The sequence below is a fragment of the Protopterus annectens genome, chromosome 15.part0 (genome assembly GCF_019279795.1).
Source record: "Protopterus annectens isolate FY-2018-M chromosome 15.part0, PAN1.0, whole genome shotgun sequence".
Taxonomy (NCBI): Eukaryota; Metazoa; Chordata; order Ceratodontiformes; family Protopteridae; genus Protopterus; species Protopterus annectens.
Window position 1 is genome coordinate 604,414,932 of NC_056749.1, and position 22,500 is coordinate 604,437,431.

Genomic DNA, 22,500 nt, shown 5'->3' on the forward strand with positions numbered 1-22,500 from the left:
CTGCATATGTTAACAGAACTGGAATTCTTAGCCCTGCAGGTGTTATATAGCTTGCCTCCTTCATTTTGTAATTTATTCCACATACTATCACATAACTAATGCAAAGAGTATACAACTCATTGGGCATCCCTGTCTTACACCACTCTTCATATGTACCTCTTGGCTTAACCAACTATTTACAAGTATTTTTACTTTATTATTGCTATATGCTGGCATACATAGTTTCCTAACTCTCTCACTTATATTATATTCTTTCATTATTATCCATAAGATTGCATGTCCAATTGTATCAAATGCCTTATTAAGGTTTCCTATAATGACTTTCACCTCTTCTGTTCAGTTCATAATATCATCCATAATTTCTCTATCATTAATAATTCCTGATAACCAGGGCCAGTTTTATCATTTTGGGTGCCCCCCCCCCAGCTAATGTCAAGATTGGGGCCCCTAGGCACTTCCAGTCTAAGTATCAACCTGTCACTGCCATCCCTCCTAAGCAACCTTTTTGTTCATGCTGCAACATTTAGGATTAGTATGCATAGATTCACTAGTTGCTGCAATACTGCTATATTACAACAGGCCTATGTACCACATTGAGTGGTGCAGTGGTGCAACAGTTAGCATTGTCACCTCACAGCAAATGGTTCCCCAGTCTGATTCTCAGCTGGGGTGCTCTCTGTGTGGTGTCCGCATGTCCTCCTGCATTTGTATGAATTTCCTCCTACATTCCAAAGACATGCAGTAGGTGGCTTGGAGACACTAAATCGGCCCAAGGTGTGAGTGTGTCCATGTGTATGTGTGTGATGAACCCTCAGAGAAGGGTTGGGCCTTGGGCTAGTGACCTGAGCCCATAAAACCCGTAACTGCTACAGAAACAAAGAGTGCTGAAAGGTACTCATTGCCCTATGTACCACATGATGCGTAAATGGGAAAGAGAGAGACAGATGTACCACATTATGTTGGCCCATCTCACAAAGGGACATTTATAGTTACTGGAATTTAGTTGCAACAATGAAACTTTACAACAACATTATGTATAGGTTTGAACCTAGGTGAAATGCTGTCCTAGGCATAGTCTACTATTTCAACCCCCCAAACCCACCAGTCTTCCCCTCTGTTTACCCCCATCTTAGGCTCCCCATACTATACACATTACTTTTTTCTTCTTTTTCTCTCATTTTGCCTTACTTTTCAGCTTTTTTCAGAAGCCATAACTTTCTATATGCTTTGAAGTGCATTTTAATGTTTTTTTCTTTTTACACAGCCTTTTCATCCAATGATGATTTGAACAGAAATTATGATTAAGAAAATACATTCAGTGTTGTTATTCAGCTTTTGTTTTTCTTGCATCCTTTCAGCAGACCTTTCCTGACCAAGATAGCACACTAATAACCATTTAGGAAATAACTCAACTAAACAGGTGCCCCCAGCAGCCATAGGGGTTATAGTTGGACTGGTGTGCATTTTATAGCATTTTCCCAAACTTTTATTCCAGTTGTGTCCTAAACAAAACACACAAGTAAGAAAATCATTTGTCTTATTTTTTTTTCTTTCAAGGAAGGCATAAGTTGTGCACAAGGCTCAATGTTCAAAGATGACAAAATAGTAGCTCACAATAAATTAACAAGCCTGTTGTTGTGAGGATGCACACAGCTCCTGTATGGGAATACTGCTTGCCTACCACCCCCCCCCCCCAAAAAAAAAAACAGTCACTGCCTATATATCAGTCCGTTGTTATATTGGGATGAAAAAAGAGGTTCAAATGGCCACAGTCATATATTTCAAGTGACTGCTGACATACAGATACATGGTGTACCTCCTCTCTCCTCACCCCTAAGGCAACCACCTGTATACATTCTTGTTGTGATTGTGAGGGAAATGGAAACATGATTACAGTAGTGTATCTTACTGTGTTGCTCCTAGACAGTACCCTGCCCTTGTACCTCTGAGGGCTGTGAGGAAAGTAAAAGAAACCAATGAGTACACAGTCCTCAACCCAAACACAAGCCATGTGACCTCCTGTGGACATGTCTAAGGTCTGACTGTGATGAAAATTAAAGAAGTAATCACCATACAATCCCCACTATCCCACATAACCTACAGCAGCTTTCTGTACACACACACACACACACACACACACACACACACACACACACACACGCACACACACACACCACAAACATGCACACACACCACATGCACACACACACACACACACACACACACACACACACACACACACACACACACACACACACACACACACACACACACACACACACACACACATACACATGCACACACACACACACACACACACACACACACACACACACACACACACACACAGACACACACACACACACACACACACACACACACACACATACACACACACACACACACACACACACACAAATACACACACACACACACACACACACACACACACACACACACACACACACACACACACACACACACACACACACACACACAAATACACACACACACACACACACACACACACACAAAAATAATGTATGTGTTCTAGCATTATTGGATGCACGCAGATAAAAATCAGCAATATTTTTTACACACACATATATGTACACACAAGCATAAGCCATAGACATACTAGTTTTACACTTATTTCAGTAAATAGCAGTACATTGTGCAACACTGGTACTGCCACACTAAATAGGTGACTGCTGTTTAGCAGTCGTCGAACAGCAATAGGGCTAAGTCACTTTTATTTACCTCATTGAGGAGTAATGCATACATGTTACTGTCCCTGATTTTACAGGCCTTCCCTGATTTTGCTCATAATTTTGCTCTGTCCTTTATAAAAAGTTTGATTTGCTGGTAAATCATTCAGGATTATAGACACTTCATAAATCCATCAGAGTTTTATACTTACTGTCCAAAAAATGCAAGTTGATGCAAAAGGTGTTACTCAATTATTTTTTTTTAAAGTTAATTAGAGCAATGTTTAAAATGTGTTCCTGATTTTGAGCAGTTATTCTGCTATTGTTTTTCATATTGCACTGAATTATTCGGCAAGGAAGTTGAGATTTATAGTATCTGGTGTTCTGACAGTATTTATAAAACTCTCTGAACAAGAAAAACCATCCCAGAAGATCGGAAGCATCAGTTCTTCCTAAAATCCAAGGTTTACTCTGACATCAGTCATTCTGGGCTGCTGATCTCTCTAGTGCTTACCCTGCTCATGTTTATTCTCAGCTTTATCCTAACAGGGTCATATTACTGCCTTGTTCATGTTAAAGAGTATAATCAGGAAATGTAATAATTTTTTCTCATTTTCCCCAACCTTCAGCAGCAGCAGCATTTGTGGGAAGCCCCACTGTGTCAAGGATGATTAAGGGGACCTCCTGCAGCCTTGGGTATTGCTGGTATCTAAAGCATACCTCTCAACCTCTTAAAGAAAGAAATCTGGACAAAGCCATAAATAAAAGTGGGACAAAGACCCAACAGTAGGGACAAATTTTAAATATTGCTCTTACAAACTTAGAAAGTTGATAGAATAACAGGTTTTGAATTAGCATGAATTTTGTGAAGGGTATGAATTCTAAAACTCAAATGTCTGCCATTATTTTCTAACTTCAATCTTTAATGATTTGCCACAAATTTGTGAGAAAATCACAATTTTACGAAAACTGGACCAAAAATATGTGGCAAAAATCTGGACATTCTGTGAAAATCTGTACAGTTGAGAGGTATAATTATTCTAAAGCTGGGTATGTTGTTATTTTTAGTGAAAAGAATGTCCCCCAGCTGGGTTTACCTAAGTCAGGGCCACTATGTCAGTGGTAAAATATTTAATAGAATTGTGAAGCCTGTTACTTGATAAAATGCTGTTACAATAACCAGAGATATCTTTGAAATTTAAAGGAGGCATACAAAAGAGTTATTACCCACCTAATTTACTAAGTATACAAGATTGCTGTACTTGCTTTGTTGGTTTGACAAAATATCAAAATAAGATAACTTGCTGTGCTTGGGGGGCCCCCAGGAATTGGGTCAACCACAGGGTTCGCTGGTGCCTAAATCCAACTATGCTGATAACCTGTCTTCTTTATATTGTATATGCTGTCTTCCATAATTTTCCCCATTTTAGTTTCAAATCTGTTTTGCATTATTTTCATAAAGAGCTTATAATCATTATTATTCAGTGCTATCAGTCTACAGTTTTGTAATTGTCTTCTGGCTTCCTTCTTCTATATGAATTTAAGTATTCCACTACATAATTCTTTATACATAAAACCTTAATTTAACCATTCATTCAAAATCTTTAAAAAATATTTTTATTTGCCAATCCCTTAAATTTTTATACATTTCATACCCTATTCCATCTGGTCCTGCAGCCAAATCTATATTTATATTTACTTGTCCTAATACTTTTTCTAGCTCATTTAAAGAAATTTCCTTTTCCAAATCTTTATTCTCTTTCTCTGTTCCCTTTTTTAATTTTCCATGTTTTTTCACTACCTTCTTTTTTCATTAAATATGTACATAGTTGACTACACTAATCATAATCTTTTCCTGAGTTCTTTTTCTTTTACATTTTATATTTTTCATTTCTCTCATTACACTACCATCTTCCTTTACTAATCTGTTTAAGAAACTCAATACTACTTCTCTTTTTCCTTGTAAAATGCACATTTGCTTATAAAACAATTCCTTTATTTTTTTCTTGATTTTTTTCATATAATTCTTCTTCTTTGTCAATGTATTTTCTACCATTATATCCTAACTCTTCCAATGCAGCATTATATATTCTTTTATATTTATGTTTATGTATTTTTCTCAGATCATATTGCCACTGTAAAAAATTTTTTTATATTTTTCCTTAAATATCATCCACCATTCAGAGCAATTTTTATAAAATGCTGTCATAGTAATATATTTCCATAACTGTATTACTAATCTCTTTCCTTCATTGTTTCATGTTTTCTCATTTGTCCCCTATATTCCTTTGCCTATTTTTAAGCCACAGTGGTACAGCGGTAGTGTTGTTGCCTCACAGCAAGAGTTTCTCCTGTTCGATTCACAGCTGGAGTGCCTTCTGTGTGGAGTCTGCATGTCCTCCCCGCGGTCAAGTGGCCTCCGAAAGACATGCGTGAATGGGCGTGCCTTCGCTGAAGGTTGGGTGTCGGGCTGGCAACTTGGCACCATAAAAAATCTACTGACAATCATTAGCGGACCAGAGTTCCGCTGTGGCGACCCCTAACCGGGAAAAGCCAAAAAGACAAACAACAACATTCCTTTGCCTATTTTTATATATTCCTTGTTTTCCTCTTGCCATATTGTAAGATGATCAGAAAATTCTGTTTCTACCTCCCTTTCTCCTATAACTAAACCTTCTGATACATAAAATAATCTATTTCAGTTCTATGCAGTCCCCTTTTCTAAGTCCATGAATTTTTGTCCCAATGTTTTAACTTACTACATCTTATAGCATCTGACATTTTTCTTGTACCATTACCTTACTTTTCGTGCTTGTCTCTTAAATCACGATTAAAGTTTCCTGTAATTATAATATTCATATTTGTTACTACATTGTCAAAAATCTGATGAAATAGACTTCCCCTTTCTTTACAGTTAGTATAAGCATATAATGTTATAATTCTGTATACTTATTTTTTTTCATTTTAAATCTACAGTGGTTAATCTTTCCATTTTGCTAAATATACATCTAATATCTTTACTGTATTTCTACAGAAGACTGCTATTCCAGAACGTCTCTCGTTTATCAAATTCCAGATTATGTTTCTTCCCCATAGTTTCTTTGTTTGTAATCTTTGTTAATTTGTTAAAAATCCTGTCCCTTCTAATATAATTGCATCTATATTACACGTTACACCACTCCAAAATCCCTATTCTTCTTAATACCACTCACATTTACAGAAAGTACTCTAAAACTTTTATTTTCCCTTTTGCTTAGATTCATGATTTCAGAAGTTCATAGCTAATTACTAAGCCAGCTTTCATAGGCCATTCCAAGCCTAGCCAATTTCCCTCCAAAATGTGAAGATCAAGCACTGTACCTTGAGTCTATGAGTCAACACCTTCACTGTTATCCCCAACCATTAGCTGTATATATTCTTTTTTATTCATTTCCTTTCTTTTTCTTTTGTGCTTATCCCTTTAAATTTTCTTTTTCTGTCTTTTACTCTCTTACCAAATCGAATTATTTTTTTATTTTACTAACTCCCAGTTTTTACTAACTCCCAGTTTATGTCTTCTTCCCCACTTATTTTAGAACCTTCTTGTATGTCATCTTTATTAATTTTTTTCTCATCTTTTTCTTCTATTTATACTGCTTCTAAAATTTCTTGTCTTTATACATTTTCATTTTATTTACTCTTTTTTTTTCAGTTTTGTAATCCACACAGAAATGTCATATTTTGTTACATTTATAACATTTTAATTCAATTTTTTTGCATCCTGCTCCATTTCCCCAAAAATATAACATTTTCCTTTCTCACAATTATTTATCAAATGTTCTTCTTTCCCACAGAAAAAAAAACATGTTTGGTATTGTCCCAGTATTTTACAACACCCTATTCCCCTCAACATTTATAATGCTTGGTATATGTATATTTTTTCTCTTTATATTTTTAACACAATATTACAATTCCAGCTACCAGTCCATAATCCTCTTTTGTCATAAACGTTTACAATGTCCAGTACATCTTTACATAAAGTTTTCAAATGTCCTTTCAAAGTCTCTATTCAATACTGTACATGAATCTTCTTTTCTGTTTCCCTGTTAATTGTTTTTATCATATAAAGATTCCATGGGTTACAGTCTTTTTTTCATATTATTCAAGATAATTTTCCATTAAAAAAAACAGTTTCAAATATAATGTCACAAAATGTCTGTTAATAAGAATACATGCTCTTACGTCATGTGTTTTATACCCAAAGCAAGTATTAAATTGTCCTGCACTTCATTACATTGTTTTTTTTTACTTTGAATCCTTACCATGTACTTCTGTTTTTCATTTTTTTCAGCCTTCTTTTATGCTACTCACCTTCTGTCTTCTTTTACTTTCTCTGCAAATGTTTTCTTTTCCATCTCACCACTATTCGTCAGGATTGTCTCTGTGTTATCCTTTTGTATTATTTCCATAATGCTACCCCCGGAAGTATCTTTTTCATTTCTCCATTTCATTCTCCTGTCAATATTTGCTTTCTCCATCTCTCTCACCTTTCTCTCTCTATCTCTCTGTCTTCCTCCTTGTTTCTCTGGGCCACCTCTATGCCTGGAATGAAAACAGGAAATGCTCTTGCAAATTGGTCCCACTCGCAACAAAAATAAGTAGGGGAAGTTCCCCGATGCACTGGCCAAAAATTCATTAGTAGTATAAATACCACCTCAAGTCTCCATTGAAGAGAGATCACTGTCCTATTGGGACTAACTTAGTCAACAAAATACAGATATAGATAGGTAGCGTAAGAGAGAGAGAGAGAGAGAGCGGCATAAAAATACATATATATATGGACAATTAAGTAATGACACAAATACATTTCTCTGACTTAATAATCAGAACTTTAAGCAATTAGCCATGGATAAGTGCAGGTATCACATGATTATCCCACAGCTGGCATTTTTGGTGAAGCCTGAGTGATTAAACAAAGCCAACCATGGGTTAATGTAGTGATACTCACATCCTGTCATGTGTTATTGTTAACATACAATGAAATTATTTAAGGAAAAAATACCTTTCTGAAATAATGTTTTTGTATAATGACATTGTAGTTCTTCCATGTTTGGTGATGTACTGCACATGTGTGTGGGAGCTACATTCCCACACCTGCACATTACATCAGTGCTGTTCAGGAAAAGCAACAACTTTTCTCCATTGCTGTTTTTATTTTTCTCCCCCTGTCTTTATGGGCTCTTAATGCAAAAACGTTGACAAAGCCCAGCATAATGGAGGGAACAAAATTCCAAGAGTAGGGACAGATTTTATTGCTCTTATAAACTTAGAAAGTTAGTCCAACATGAGGGTTTGTGTTAGCGTGCACTTTTTTCAAATGCATATGAAATATAAATCTGAATTATCTGTCACTGGACAGTTGAGAGGTATGAGAGTCTGCCGAGACTTTAAGTAGGACAGTGCAGGCATACAAGGAAAATCAGGTATGTTCTGTGTTAGTTTTGCAGAATATACCTGATTTTTCTTGTATTCTCCTCTGTCCTCTAAGCATATGCTAGTAGCAAAGTCTGACCACTAAATGGTACTTCAGCGGCTGGACTTTTTTCTATTGGTATATGCTCAATTTACAATGGGCACACTGCTTGGGCTGTCCAATCAGCATACACATTTTTGAATGGCAGTGAGACATTTTTGTATAATCACTATTACCATATTCAACATAACATACAAATTCACCCTCATCACATTTAACATCATAAAGTGAATTTAGCTGCTATATAATAAGATACTTAGATGGTAGCTAAACTCTTCATTATTTTATTATGTTCTTATACTTGAAGTTCAAATTTCACCAAATCCAATGTTGATAAAGCTTTTTTTGACAAATACATTTACAAAGAAAAAGAGGCTTCAAATAAGAATGCATATATAGTTTTTGCATCATTGCATGTTTTGTTTATTTTTTAATTTCTCCAAATCTTTTGGGTTTCTAATACCATGATGGGAATGGACCCCATTCCTAAGTCAAAGTATGATTAAAGTTCATAAAATTAGTATTTTTTCACTCTTTGATGTCAGCCAAAAGTGCTCTTCACAGTACCCACAATGTGCCCAGTAATGACTCCTTCTGCAATTCATATGGAGTTACATGTATTGGTAGCATATCTAAATATGATTGTAGACTCTTTTTTTATAAGACCCATTGCTCCTGCTACTATTGGAACTATCTGGGTATCTTTCTTCCACATTGCTCTCATTTCTGCCTGCAAATCCTGATATTTTATGACTTTATGTTTCTCTGTATGCAGGACACAGTTGTCACTGGGTGTGGCGATTTCAATGATCAATGCTACTTTTGCCTTCTTTTCTTGAACTACTATATCCTGTTTTCTAGTATCTGTCTTTTGAACTGCTGGTAATGGATGATCCCATGTGATGTAGACTTCATCATTTTCTATGATGCTTTGTGGCTCATGTTTCCAGTGTTTTTCAGCCACTTCAGTACTATAATGTTTGCACAATCCCCAGTGCAACAGTCTCGCCACATTATTATGCCTTTCAGGATACAGTCCTTCTGCCATTAGTATGTCACAACCAGCAATGAGGTGTGCAACAGTTTCCAATTTGGTTTTACAAAACCTACATTTGTCTATTTCTCCCACGTGTTCAATGGACTTTCTAAACCAATGTGCACGTAGCCCACTATCTTGTGCCACCAATATTAACCTTTCATCTCTTGGTTTGAATTTGCATATCCTTAACCATTTCTGCATTTGTTCCAGATCAACATGAGGTTCTTCCAGAAGTTTTCTATACTTGCAACTATATTTATGCATTTTCAACATTTCTTGCCTTCTCATCTGGTCCTTCACCTTATATTCTTTCTTTTGTTTTTTGGCACATTCATTTGCTGCCTGGTTTGTATCCACTGTGGTTTGATTTCCATTCCTACTTGATGCCGATATGCTTCTGCCAGATTAAGCAGGAAAGTCATCTTAGATTTATTCTCCTCATGTTTCAAAACTTTCACTACATTTGCATCTTGTGAGGTCAGCAGATTTGCGTGGAGTCCCATGATTGCAGATCTGTACATGTAATCAATTTCAAGAAAGCCCATCCCTCCTTCGGAACGGGGAATATATAATCTTGGTATACACTGATTTTTATAAATCATTTGTTGAGCATGAAGCATCTTATTTCCTATATAATCTAACCAACATGTTTTTTATTTATTGTGAAAGCTCTAAGATGTATTAAAAGGAGAGACAGATTAATTAAAGTCTGTTTGACCTATGTAATCTGACCTTTTTTTAATGGAAATTCTGCAAGCTGTACTAAACAGGTAATTTTCCCACTCCCAAAAAGAATTATATTGACTGTTGCATTTTTAACCCTCTGCCTACTTAGGAAGGCTGTTTCAATTATTCAGAAGATAGTCTGTGAAGAAAAATGCTTCCTTTCTTTCCTAAGCCATTCACATTGTATCCTTGGATTGTTTACTTTTCCTTTGCTACTTTTTTGAAAAATCGTATCATCTTGAGAGCTGTGGTTTGCCTTGACCTAAAATATTTCTGCCACACTTCTCTTTGTATCTACTTTTTATTAGCCTAGACTTATTATACCTCTCTAGTTTCCCTACTCTCACTCTCTCTCTCACCATATATATGACTTTTACAGCAGAATGGACATTGTTTGCCTATTTTTCCTGGGTTCCCTTATTCAAGTCTGCATAACTGTAAAGATGAGGTGTTCAGAGCTCCACACATACATTTTGGAGGGGTATTGTGTACTGCCTATGAAGAAGGATAATTTGATTTTACTGATGACCTCTCTACTTGGATGTCGCAGTAATGCAGCCGGCCATCAATGCTGCTTTCATTGCTTGCTTTCCCTTAATCCATCTGATAAAGCTGCACTCGCATTTCCATTCCTTTTCATTGCTGCTGCTTCCTCTCCATCCATTATTTCTTTTATTAGTTTTTGCTTCCCAGATATAATATCTTGTATTTTTCCATGGAATATCATGTAGCATGTCTTTGACTGGACCCATTAGGAATAATTACATCTCCTTTAATTGCCAAATGAGTATTCAATCCCGAAATATTTAAAACATTATGCGGTAATTGGTCAGAAACTGTGGACTTCCCATGGTCACTTGCCACATCTATGTTAGACTAAGCCTGCATACTCCCAAACTATATATATATATATATATATATATATATATATATATATATATATATATATATATATATTTATATATATATATATATCTAGGTATGTATACACTAGCTCCAAGATCATACAGATATGGAGAAGAGTGATGAAAATGCAACACTCACCATCTCACTCTGAAGCTCGCTGACAAGACATAATGCCAGAGATCTTGTAAGTTCAGTGTTCTGAGCATTGACCAGCTCTCTGATGAAAAAAGCCAGACTCCCTTTAGACTGTTTCTGCAGTTTTAAGTATATTTTCATCCCTTTTGTACCTTGTTGAGTAGAAATCCCATAACATACTTTTGTACAATAAGCATAAAAGCATCCATTTCCCTTCTAGAACTCCTGCAATGCCATTTATGGACACATTAAGAATGACTTGACTCTCTTTTGACCTATGTTGTGCTGTGCTGGTCATCATCCTATTATCTTAATAAACATTTTCACTCAAACTCCTGATAATGGGGTGTGATATGGGTTTAAATGTAGATAGCTTTGATTAAGGTGATGAGTTAAAATCAAATGCTTAGTGGTAAGAAAAAAGCACTGCTTTCTAATTGTTTCATTTGTTGTTGGGTCTTTCGGCTTTTCCCAGTTAGGGGTCGCCACAGCGGAGCTCCGGTCCGCTAATGATTGGCAGTAGATTTTTATGTGCTGAGTTGCTGGCCCTGATGCACAACCTTCAACGAAGGTACACCCATTCACGCATATCTCCACACAGAAGACGGTCTAGCTGAGAATCGAACAGGACATCTTACTGTGAGGCAACAATGCTACCGCAGCACAACCACCGTAAGCATTAAAATGAAATGTCTTTAATTACTGCTTATTAGCCAGACAACTTGTAATTGTTTAATGGATTTATCATCTCCTTAAGGTATAAAGTAAGGAAGCCGATTATAGCTCATTGAAACTGCAGGAAAAATCATCAATAACCAATATATGGTCATGTCTTATTGCTTAAATGCATTGTATGAGGCACTTAAGTTCTATACAAACATTGTTTTTACTTGGAAGCTTAATAATGTGATTGAAAAGTCACAGATAAAAGGCACAGCTAGACTCCAGCTATAAATAAATAAATAATGTTGGGTGTAGTCAGACATGACAAAGGGCGGCTGCGGTGGTGCACCAGTTAGTTTTGCCACCTCACAGCAAGAGGTTCTCTGGTTTGATCCTTGGCTGGGATGCCTTCTGTGCGGAGTCTGCATGTCCTCCCTGTGGTTGAGTGGGTTTCCTCTGAGTGCTCTGGTTTCCTCCCACATCCCAAAGACATGCTGTAGGTGGACTGAGCACTACAAATTGGCCCTTCTGTGGAAGGTTGGGTGCCGGGCTGGCAACTCAACATCGTAAAACTTCACTGCCAATCATGAGTGGACAGGTAATCCGCTGTGGTGACCCCTAACCGGGAAAAGCTGAAAGAAGAAGAAGAAGTCAGACATGACAAATCCCAAAGTACCTCACACAAACTGCATATGGAATTAGATGTAGCATAATGTTGAACTGTGGGAAATTGATAATGAGGATGAAAAAATTACATGGAGCTGCTTACTGCTTGGTGTGATGGATTTGAAGTGTTCTTAAGACACTCAGTCTTGCTGGCTGGATTCTGCTAAAATTCAAAGTCTGGTTATATTTGCATTCACAGTCTGTTGCATACAGAAACTTGCAGAATATACACTGATGAGAGAATATACTTTGCAGCATCAACTTTAGAGAGCAGTAACAAATAACTTTTTATAATAAACCAAACCGAACCACGTTGCAGCTTAAAGGTACTGTTCCAACTTTACTTCTCATATAGTACAGATGATGTGAGAGATATAACATTTACCTTAGGACACATGAGTCCCTACCATACCTCTAACATAACTGGATTTATACAGCTCTTTATATACAGTTTTAGTCCTCTTTGTATTCTATTTTGGAGAATTGCTTATCCTGTAGAAACAATACTAAGCTTCCTTGTTTAACAATGTCTTGTAAGAGACCAGCTTTTCTGACAGTGTGAATATCCTGTAACAGTGTCCTGATGTCCGTGTAAAAAAACATATTTTTGAGGAAACACATTGTTCTGTATTCTATTTGGATCTGTGTATAAGAACATCTGTTCTTGTGCATCCTGTTTTCCATGCAGGAAAACATATTTTTGAGGAAACACATTGCCACAGTGTCATTGTCCATTCTTTAAAAGCAGATTTTGCATTTTTTTCTCTTGCATACATCCTGTTTTTAAGTCTGTAAGGGAAAAATGTCCATTCAGCAGATTCCTTTTCCAAGCCATGGTCATTTAGTATGACTGCTGATCACATATTACTAAACTCTGTTTCTGCATTTAAGCAAGCCTTTTCTTTCAGCATATTTACAACATAATTAATTTCAGACTAATATTAATAAAATCTAACAGAGGAAATATAATAAAGGAAGTCTTATGGCGGTGTTCTAAGAATTAAGGTATACTGCAGTATGTGCACAGATGATGATTTATTTGATGCCTGGGCTGCGATATTGCCATCATATAACAATGTACTAGACTTTTTATTGAATTGTGAATTTTCTATCATTATTAACTCTTTTTAGAGCTTTAATAAAAAAATGCATGATTTCCATTTTTTACTTGGTATTTGTAGGATCAATAGAAGTGAAAACAGTGTTCATAACAAATGGAATCTAAATCACTCCTTGAAGGAATAAGCACTTCAGTTTAGATCATAAATGTGGCAAACAATATTGTTATATAAACAGAACCTGAGGAGGAATGTTAATTTCATTAAGCTTAAAGTTCATGTTAATTCTAAGTGACTGACATGCAGCTGCCGTTTCCAGCTGAATATGAAGGAAACTATATTTCTAGTGAAAAAGCCAGAGAGTAAAACTGAGGAGGAAACTATCAAAAAGAAAATTAGACAATTTAAAAGACATATATAGTGCTGGAAAATCTAAAGAGACTTAATAATGTGTTTGTAGCATACATAGAAATGTAGTGTCAATGACAGACAAAATGGAGAAACCCTAGATCAGTCATGTAAGAGTTACTTCAAATGTATATCAATGACACTGGCAATCAATTATACTGATAGAAAGAAGTCATAAATAGTGATACAGTGTGTGACATTAGAAAGAATCAGTAAGTAAGCATTTGCAAAAACAGACTTCTGGTTTGTGTTATCAGTTCCTGCTTTGTATTAAAAATGCCTACTTTGTGTTAACAGTACTGCAAACGAGTTTGAAGCTCTCATCATTGAGTATCTGCGATCCGATGTGCAGCAAGATCTGGATGCTTTGAGGAATGGAAACGTTAACCTGAAGAACCTAAGCAAAGTGATGGGGACAGCCTTCCAGCCTCTGCAGAGGTAAATGTTACATTATGCTACACTCTTTAAAGGTAATGTTACAGCCTTCCAGTCTCTGCAGAGGGAAATATTACAATATGCTACAATCCTTAAAGTTAATGTTACAGCCTTCTTGCCTCTGTAGAGTTAAATGTTCCAATATGCTATGATCCTTAAAGGTAATGTTACAGCCTTCCAGCCTCTGTAGAGTTAAATGTTCCAGTATGCTATGATCCTTAAAGGTAATGTTACAGCCTTCCAGCCTCTGCAGAGGGAAATATTACAATATGCTACGCTCCTTAAAGGTAATGTTACAGCCTTCCGGCCCCTGTAGACTTAAATGTTCCAATATGCTATGCTCCTTAAAGGTAATGTTACAGCCTTCCAGCCTCTGCAGAGGGAAATATTAGAATAAGCTACAGTCCTTAAAGGTAATGTTACAGCCTTCCAGCCTCTGTAGAGTTAAATGTTCCAGTATGCTATGATCCTTAAAGGTAATGTTACAGCCTTCCAGCGTCTGCAGAGGTAAATATTACAATATGCTACACTCCTTAAAGGTAATGTTACAGCCTTCCAGCCTCTGTAGAGTTAAATGTTCCAATATGCTATGCTCCTTAAAGGTAATGTTACAGCCTTCCAGCCTCTGTAGAGTTAAATGTTCCATTATGCTATGCTCCTTAAAGGTAATGTTACAGCCTTCCAGCCTCTGCAGAGGTAAATATTACAATATGCTACGCTCCTTAAAGGTAATGTTACAGCCCTCCAGCCTCTGCAGAGAGAAACATTACAATATGCTACATTCCTTAAAGGTAATATTTCAGCCTTCCAGCCTCTGTAGAGTTAAATGTTCCAGTATGCTATGCTCCTTAAACATAATGCTACAGCCCTCCAGCCCTCTGCAGAGGTAAATGTTACAATATGTTACACTCCTTAAAGGTAATATTACATCCTTCCAGCCTCTGCAAAAGCAAATATTACAATATGCTACTCTCCTTAAAGGTAATGTTACAGCCTTCTAGTTACTGCAGAGGTAAATGTTACAAGATGCTATGCTCTGTAAAGCTAATGTTACTGCCTTCCAGCCACTGCAGAGGTAAATGTTACAATATGCTATTCTTTGTACAGGTAATGTCACAGCATTCCAGTTACTGAAGAAGTAAATGTTACAATAAGCTACACTCCTTAAAGGTAATGTTACAGCCTTCCAGCCTCTGCAGAGATAAATGTTACAATATGCTATACTCTGTAAAGGTGATATTACAGTCTGATAACCTTTGTATAGATAAATGGTATAACATGCCAAAATCTATAAAGGTACTATTACAACCTGCTGGGCTCTGTACAGGTAAATGTTGCAACATGCTAAGTTCTGTGAGGGTAATGTTACAGCCTTCCAGCCTCTGTAGAGTTAAATGTTCCAATATGCTGTGCTCCTTAAAGGGAATGTTACAGCCATCCAGCTTCTGCAGAGATAAATATTACAATATGCTACACTCCTTAGGGGTAATGTTACAGCCCTTCAGCCTCTGCAGAGGTAAATATTACAATATGCTATGCTCCTTAAAGGTAATGTTACAGCCCTTCAGCCTCTGCAGAGGGACACATTACGATATGCTACATTCCTTAAAGGTAATATTACAGCCTTCCAGCCTCTGTAGAGTTAAATGTTCCAATATGCTATGATCCTTAAAGGTAATGTTACAGCCTTCCAGACTCTGTAGAGTTAAATGTTCCAATATGCTACACTCCTTAAAGGGAATGTTACAGCCTTCCAGCTTCTGCAGAGATAAATATTACAATATGCTACACCCCTTAGGGCTAATGTTACAGCCCTTCAGCCTCTGCAGAGGGAAATATTACAATATGCTACATTCCTTAAAGGTAATATTACAGCCTTCCAGCCTCTGTAGAGTTACATGTTCCAATATGCTATGATCCTTAAAGGTAATGTTACAGCCTTCCAGCCTCTATAGAGTTAAATGTTCCAATATGCTATGCTCCTTAAAGGAAATGTTACAGCCTTCCAGTCTCTGCAGAGGTAAATATTCCAATATGCTATGCTCCTTAAAGGTAATGTTGCCGTCCTCAAGCCTCTGCAGAGAGAAACATTACAATATGCTACATTCCTTAAAGGTAATATTTCAGCCTTCCAGCCTCTGTAGAGTTAAATGTTCCAATATGCTGTGCTCCTTAAATGTAATGTTACAACCCTCCAGCCCTCTGTAGAGGTAAATGTTACAATATGCTACACTCCTTAAAGGTAATATTACATCCTTCCAGCCTCTGCAGAAGTAAATATTACAGTATGCTACTCTCCTTAAAGGTAATGTTACAGCCTTCCAGTTACTGCAGAGGTAAATGTTACAAGATGCTCTGCTCTGTAAAGCTAATGTTACAGCCTTCCAGCCACTGTAGAGGTATGCGTGTGTCTTCTTATGGCTTTTCCCGGTTAGGGGTCGCCACAGCGGAACTCCGTTCCGCTAATGATTGGTAGTTGATTTATACGTGCCGAGTTACCAGCCCTGATGCACAAACTTCAACGAAGGTACACCCATTCACGCATGTCACTACGCAGAAGACGCTCTAGCTGAGAATCGAACTGGACAGCGTCTTACTGTGAGGTGACAACGCTACCTCAGCACCACCACCGTGGGTCCAGCCACTGTACAGGTAAATGTTACAATATGCTATTCTTTGTAAAGGTAATGTCACAGCATTCCAGTTACTGCAGAAGTAAATGTTACAATAAGCTACACTCCTTAAAGGTAATGTTACAGCCTTCCAGCCTCTGCAGAGATAAATGTTATAATATGCTATACTCTGTAAAGGTAATATTACAGTCTGATAGCCTTTGTATAGATAAATGGTATAACATTCCAACATCTATAAAGGCACTATTACAGCCTGCTGGGCTCTATACAGGTAAATATTGCAACATGCTAAGTTCTGTGTGGGTAATGTTACAGCCTTCTAGCTACTGCAGAGATAAATGTTACAACATGCTACAACATGCTAAGCTCTGTAAAGGTAATGATACAGCCGTCCAGACACTGCAGAGGTAGATGTTACAATATGCTACACTCTGCTAGCCTTTGTATAGGTAAATATTATAACATGACAAAATATGTAAAGGTACTATTACAGCCTGCTGGGATCTGTACAGGGTGTAGCAAACAATTTCTGTTTTGTACTCACAAGCTCTAACTGCTACTCCCACCTTGGACGCCTATCACTTGATGATGGACAGATCTCTTAAAATGTACTACCTTGCCAGAACTTAATAAATGTGAGGGGTACACAGCATTTCCTTAAGGAAATTAAGCTTATCAAGTGGCAGAAGGAGTATTTTTTGCAATGGTTGATGTTAGTAGTCTGTATACTACTATTGAACACAGATATGGATTAGAGGCCATTGAACATTATTTAGTGAATGTTAATGGATTACAGAGTATTTTAAAAATAACTAGTTTTATTATGAATAATTGTTTCTTTTTTTGATGATGGATGTAAGGGTAAGAGATTTTATAACAATACAGTGTTAGAACAAAAAGCTTTGAGAGAGTTACAACTTGACAGCAGAATTGCTACTAAACCAGCAGATAAAGGGGAAGAAGCTGCAGTGATCATGGATATATCTTATTATGTTGAGACTATGGAGCAGGTGTTATCTGATAGTTCTATGTATCGTGTTATTACTGTTCAAGATATAAATAACATGAAAGTTGTAATTGATCAATTCTTAAGATACGTTGCTTTCTGATTAATTGATTACAGTAGGTCTGATTAATTATTAATTTAATTTAATTTATTAATTTTGATAAATTGATTACAGTAGGTCTGATTAATTATTAATTTAATTTAATTTATTAATTTTGATAAATTGATTACAATAGGTCTGATTAATTATTTGATAGTTCAGCATCAATTGATTCCCATGATTCAGGGTATTCTGAAAATACATAAGAATCCAGAAAAGCCCCCCTTGAAGTGCATAGTGGTGGGTGCTGGCTGGTTAATGGAATCCTTTTCCATTTTAGTAGAGAAACATCTAAGATCTTTAGTGCAAATCAGCCTCTATATTGTAAGAGATACACAGAATTTTTTGAGGATTTGTATAAGTTTACATCTCAGGAACATAAAACACAGGATGTATACTTAGTGACAGGGGATGTTCACTCTTTATTTACAAGCATACTAAATGAGGAAGGTAAAAGAGCTATTAGGAGTTATTTAACAACAGACAGCTGTTATGATAGACAGCCCATAGATCTAATTTGTGATTTTATGGGGAATATGTTTTCCAACAATGTTTTTGTATTTAACAGGAAGTATTACTTGCAACTGCATGGTGTGGCTACAGGCACCTTGTGTGCCAGTAACTACATCAGTCTGGTTATGGCTGTATGGGAAATTCAATGTATTAATGCTAGCAGCAAATTTAAGTTGTACATTCTTTGTTACTGGTGTTTTGTTGATGATATTTTTATGTTATGGATGGGCAATGACCTAATACTAAATTAATTTGTTTGTTATCTTAATACAACTACTTAGTTTTTAAAATTCGAGGTTAAAAAGTCGGACAAAAAAATAATTTTTGGATCTCTTGGTCAGGAAAGTACCAGGTGGTAAAATTACCACAGAGACCTACCCCAAGCAATGCTACTGTAAAACTGCATAGGAAAAGTATTCATCCTCAGTATATTTTTCTTAATGTGGTAAAGGGTGAAGCGATTAGGACTTCTAGGTTTCTATGTGGATAATGAGAAGTTCACTGAAGAATTGGAAGCATTAGGAATGAAGTTTCATGCTAGAGGTTATGATACTTATCCAGTTAAAGAGGCTTTTGAATAGGTCATCCCGCTGAGGCAAACATGTGGGAAACCATATTATTCAGACATTGTCAATAGTAGGCATATTAATAGCAATTTGAATAGTGGTGCCCATCAGATGAGATTATCCATTTATTATGGGAGCAATGTTAAGGCCATTACAAACATCATATGTAAACACTGGGAGGTGTTAACTAGTGATAGTAAAGTGAAACACATAGTAGGTAAACAACTTGTGTTTAGATATAATAATAAAAATAAGTAAATAGAATGCTACGTCAGAATAGAGTATATGAGAATTTTTATCATAGAATGGAATTTCAAGGTACTAAGCCCTGTAGTAGCTGTAATTTTTGCACGTATATACATGGGAGAGCTCAATTTGTACATCCAGTCACTGGAAATATTTTTGTATTTAATGTGGAGGCCACTTGCAACACTATGCACATTATTTACTTAGCTCAATGTGTTATATGTAGTTCATTTTATTTATTGAAAATAGACACCTCAGGCATAAAATAAGAGAACAGCTATACCACATTAGAATAGCTAATAATCTAAATGCATTGGCGAAACATGTTACCACCAACATAGATGAACATGTTTTTAAGTTTAGAGTTGTGGATGTTATATATGTTGGGCAGACAATGGGGGATATAAGAAATTGGATGGACTACAGTAAAATGAAGTGGATTATTGGATTAAATCCAGATGGCCCCAAAGGGTTGAATGCATCTGTACCCATTAAGCTGGTGCTGAAAAGTAGAAGTCTAGGTAGGTAATTTTTAGCGCAGTTTTTGTTTTTTATTTAGCCTTATGCATGCATATATTTCTTAGGTTTATATTTTAAGGTATGTATGTATTTTTTAGGGCTATTATTTTAAGTTTTTTTTATATTTATTTCAGATTCGTAGATTTTATAGATATTTTTATGATTTTGTTATGCTCGTAGTCCCCTTTACTGCCTGTGCTTACTGTTTTTGTATGCACAGAGGGTTCACATATCCACTTACAGTATTTTATAAGGTATGGCTACTTTGAATGGTCCATCTTATTATGCGTTGTGTTGCATGTAGATTTTTATAGGTTCTTATAAGTTTATATGCATTATCATTATATTATGTTGTCAGCATTATTATTATTATTACATGATTTGGAGTTGTGTAGCTCGCTCCTTAAGGGAGATCGTATTTTTTAATTTCTCTAATTTTTGGGGGTTTCTAATATCATGATGGGAGTGGACCCCATTCCTAAGTTAAAGTACGATAAAAGTTCATGAAATTAGTATTGTTTCAGTCTTTGATGTCAGCCAGAAGTGCTCTACGCAACACCCTTAATATGCCCAGTAATGAGTCCTTCTGCAGTTCATATGGAGTTACATGTATTGGTAACATATCTAAATACACTTGTAGATTTCTTTTATAAGACCCGTTGCTCCTACTACTATTGGAACTGTCTGGGTATCTTTCTTCCACATTGCTCTTATTTCTGCATGCAAATCTTGATGACTTCCTGCCTCTCTGTACGCAAGACACTGTAGTTACTGGATGTGGCGATTTCAATGATCAGTGTTACTTTTGTCTTCTTTTCATGGACCACTATATCTGGTTTTCTACCATCTATCTTTTGAACTGTTGGTAATGAGTGATCCCATGTGATGTAGACTTCATCATTTGCTATGATGTGTTATAGCTCAGGTTTCCAGTGTTTTTAGCCACTTCAATACAATAATGTTTGCACAGTCCCTTTAAGGCTGTGTGATTGAAACACAGATGTTTATGCAGGTAGTTTTTAGTGAAGTTTTTATTCTTTATAGGTTCATAGGTTCATAGGATGATACAAGGCTGTTGGCCTGGAGGTCCTTATAAGCCTAGCCAAGAATTCCGCCCATGTTCTATCAAAGTCAACACCTGTTTCCCCTGTCCAGCAGGGACACAGGTGGCATCCTAGGGGTGTATTTTCTGTTTTCCATCCAGTCGTCCAGCTTCCTCTTAAAGAGGGCTAGAGAGGTACTCTGCTTGACATGGAGAGGGAATCTATTCCACAGATGGGGGAGTCTTTGGGACACAAATCTGTCCCACCAACAAGTTCTATTTATGTCACAGAGTAGGTTAAGGCCTTGTGTACAGGTTGCATGAGTGGAGTTTGACTTATGGATATGCAGTAACTCCATCAAGGCTAGGTCTGAGATGGCCTTGTATGCCAGACACAGGTCACCTCTGAGCAGTCTGTACAAGACTGAGTAAAGGGACAGGGCTTTAGGCCTATCTGTATGGGATAGGTGTTTGACACCCTGGATTTCCTTGGTCAAGAACCTCTGTGGTCTCACCAGCTGCTGCATGTGCTTGGCAAGGTATATGCCAAAGGGGGCATTGTACTTGATAATAGGTCTGATAAGGGAGGAGTACAGGTGTAGCTATAATGTATATCCATGGATTTATAATTTTTAGAGTTAATTTTTTAGAGTAGTTCATCACATTTATTCTCTTCAGTGCTGTAGGATTTTTACAGGAAGATTTTGTAGTTTAGCTAGAGGTGTGATTGTATAGGTTTCACTGCCAGCACTTTATGTCTTAACATGTGCATAATTTTCAGACATTAATTTGTAGTTTGTTTACATTTGCAGTATGATTGTTATAGTTTTACATGCCACATGGTGATATTGTATTAAATAGCACTCTTGTTGTAAGATGTAGAGTTGCACAGTTCGTTCCTTAAAGGAGGGCATTCCTTTAAGGATTTTCTGTACTGCTGACAGGATACGTTGTCACAACCAATGAAAACAATGTTTTGATTAGGTATCTTTCTACTGGTTGCTTTGTTTTTGAAAAAGTTATATGTAGCAGTATTGGAGATATATAGACTTTGGTCTAAAGAAGCAGGCAGAGCTACCCGTGAAAGCACTAACCATTTTATTAAGCTGTATACTGTTTAATAAAGTCATTTCATAAGTTTCATATTCTGGCCCTGTTTCGGTACGTGTGTGGTTTTATTATGTTCTGATTTATATTTAGATCCTATTGACATGTTATTACATAAGAGGTTTGGTTTACTGTTCACTTATGATGCTTTGCAACCAAAGGGCCTTAATAATGAATTACGTGTGAAATATTTAGTATAACAGCTTTGTAAGTATCTTGGAACCTCATTTCATTGAAGTTAAGATATGTGTATTTTTGTATTCAACTGGCTTATTGTTATTATTATTATTATTATTATTATTATTATTATTATTATTGTTATGTTATTTTATGAATTCATTAGTTTCAACTGAATTATTTTTGCTTTATATTTTCATTTAAATTCATATGCATTCTGGTACAGTCTATTGTTCTTATTTAGTAATGCTCTAATTGATCGAAGTATTTAAGTGCTTTAATATGTTTAAAACTTTTGAACCTTAAAGGTGTATGCTGAGGCTCTAGTTTATTTT

At 36.3% G+C, this 22,500-nt stretch overlaps 1 protein-coding gene across 1 annotated transcript in view; it reads left to right on the plus strand.

Annotated features, from left to right (window-relative positions):
• Positions 1-22,500, plus strand: part of LOC122789860 (phosphatidylinositol 3,4,5-trisphosphate 5-phosphatase 2A-like) — a 1,099,782-nt gene that overhangs the window by 394,883 nt on the left and 682,399 nt on the right. The window contains exon 5 of the mRNA XM_044057294.1: positions 14,119-14,259. Within this exon, the coding sequence (XP_043913229.1) occupies positions 14,119-14,259 (141 nt within the window). The remainder of the gene's footprint in view (positions 1-14,118; positions 14,260-22,500) is intronic.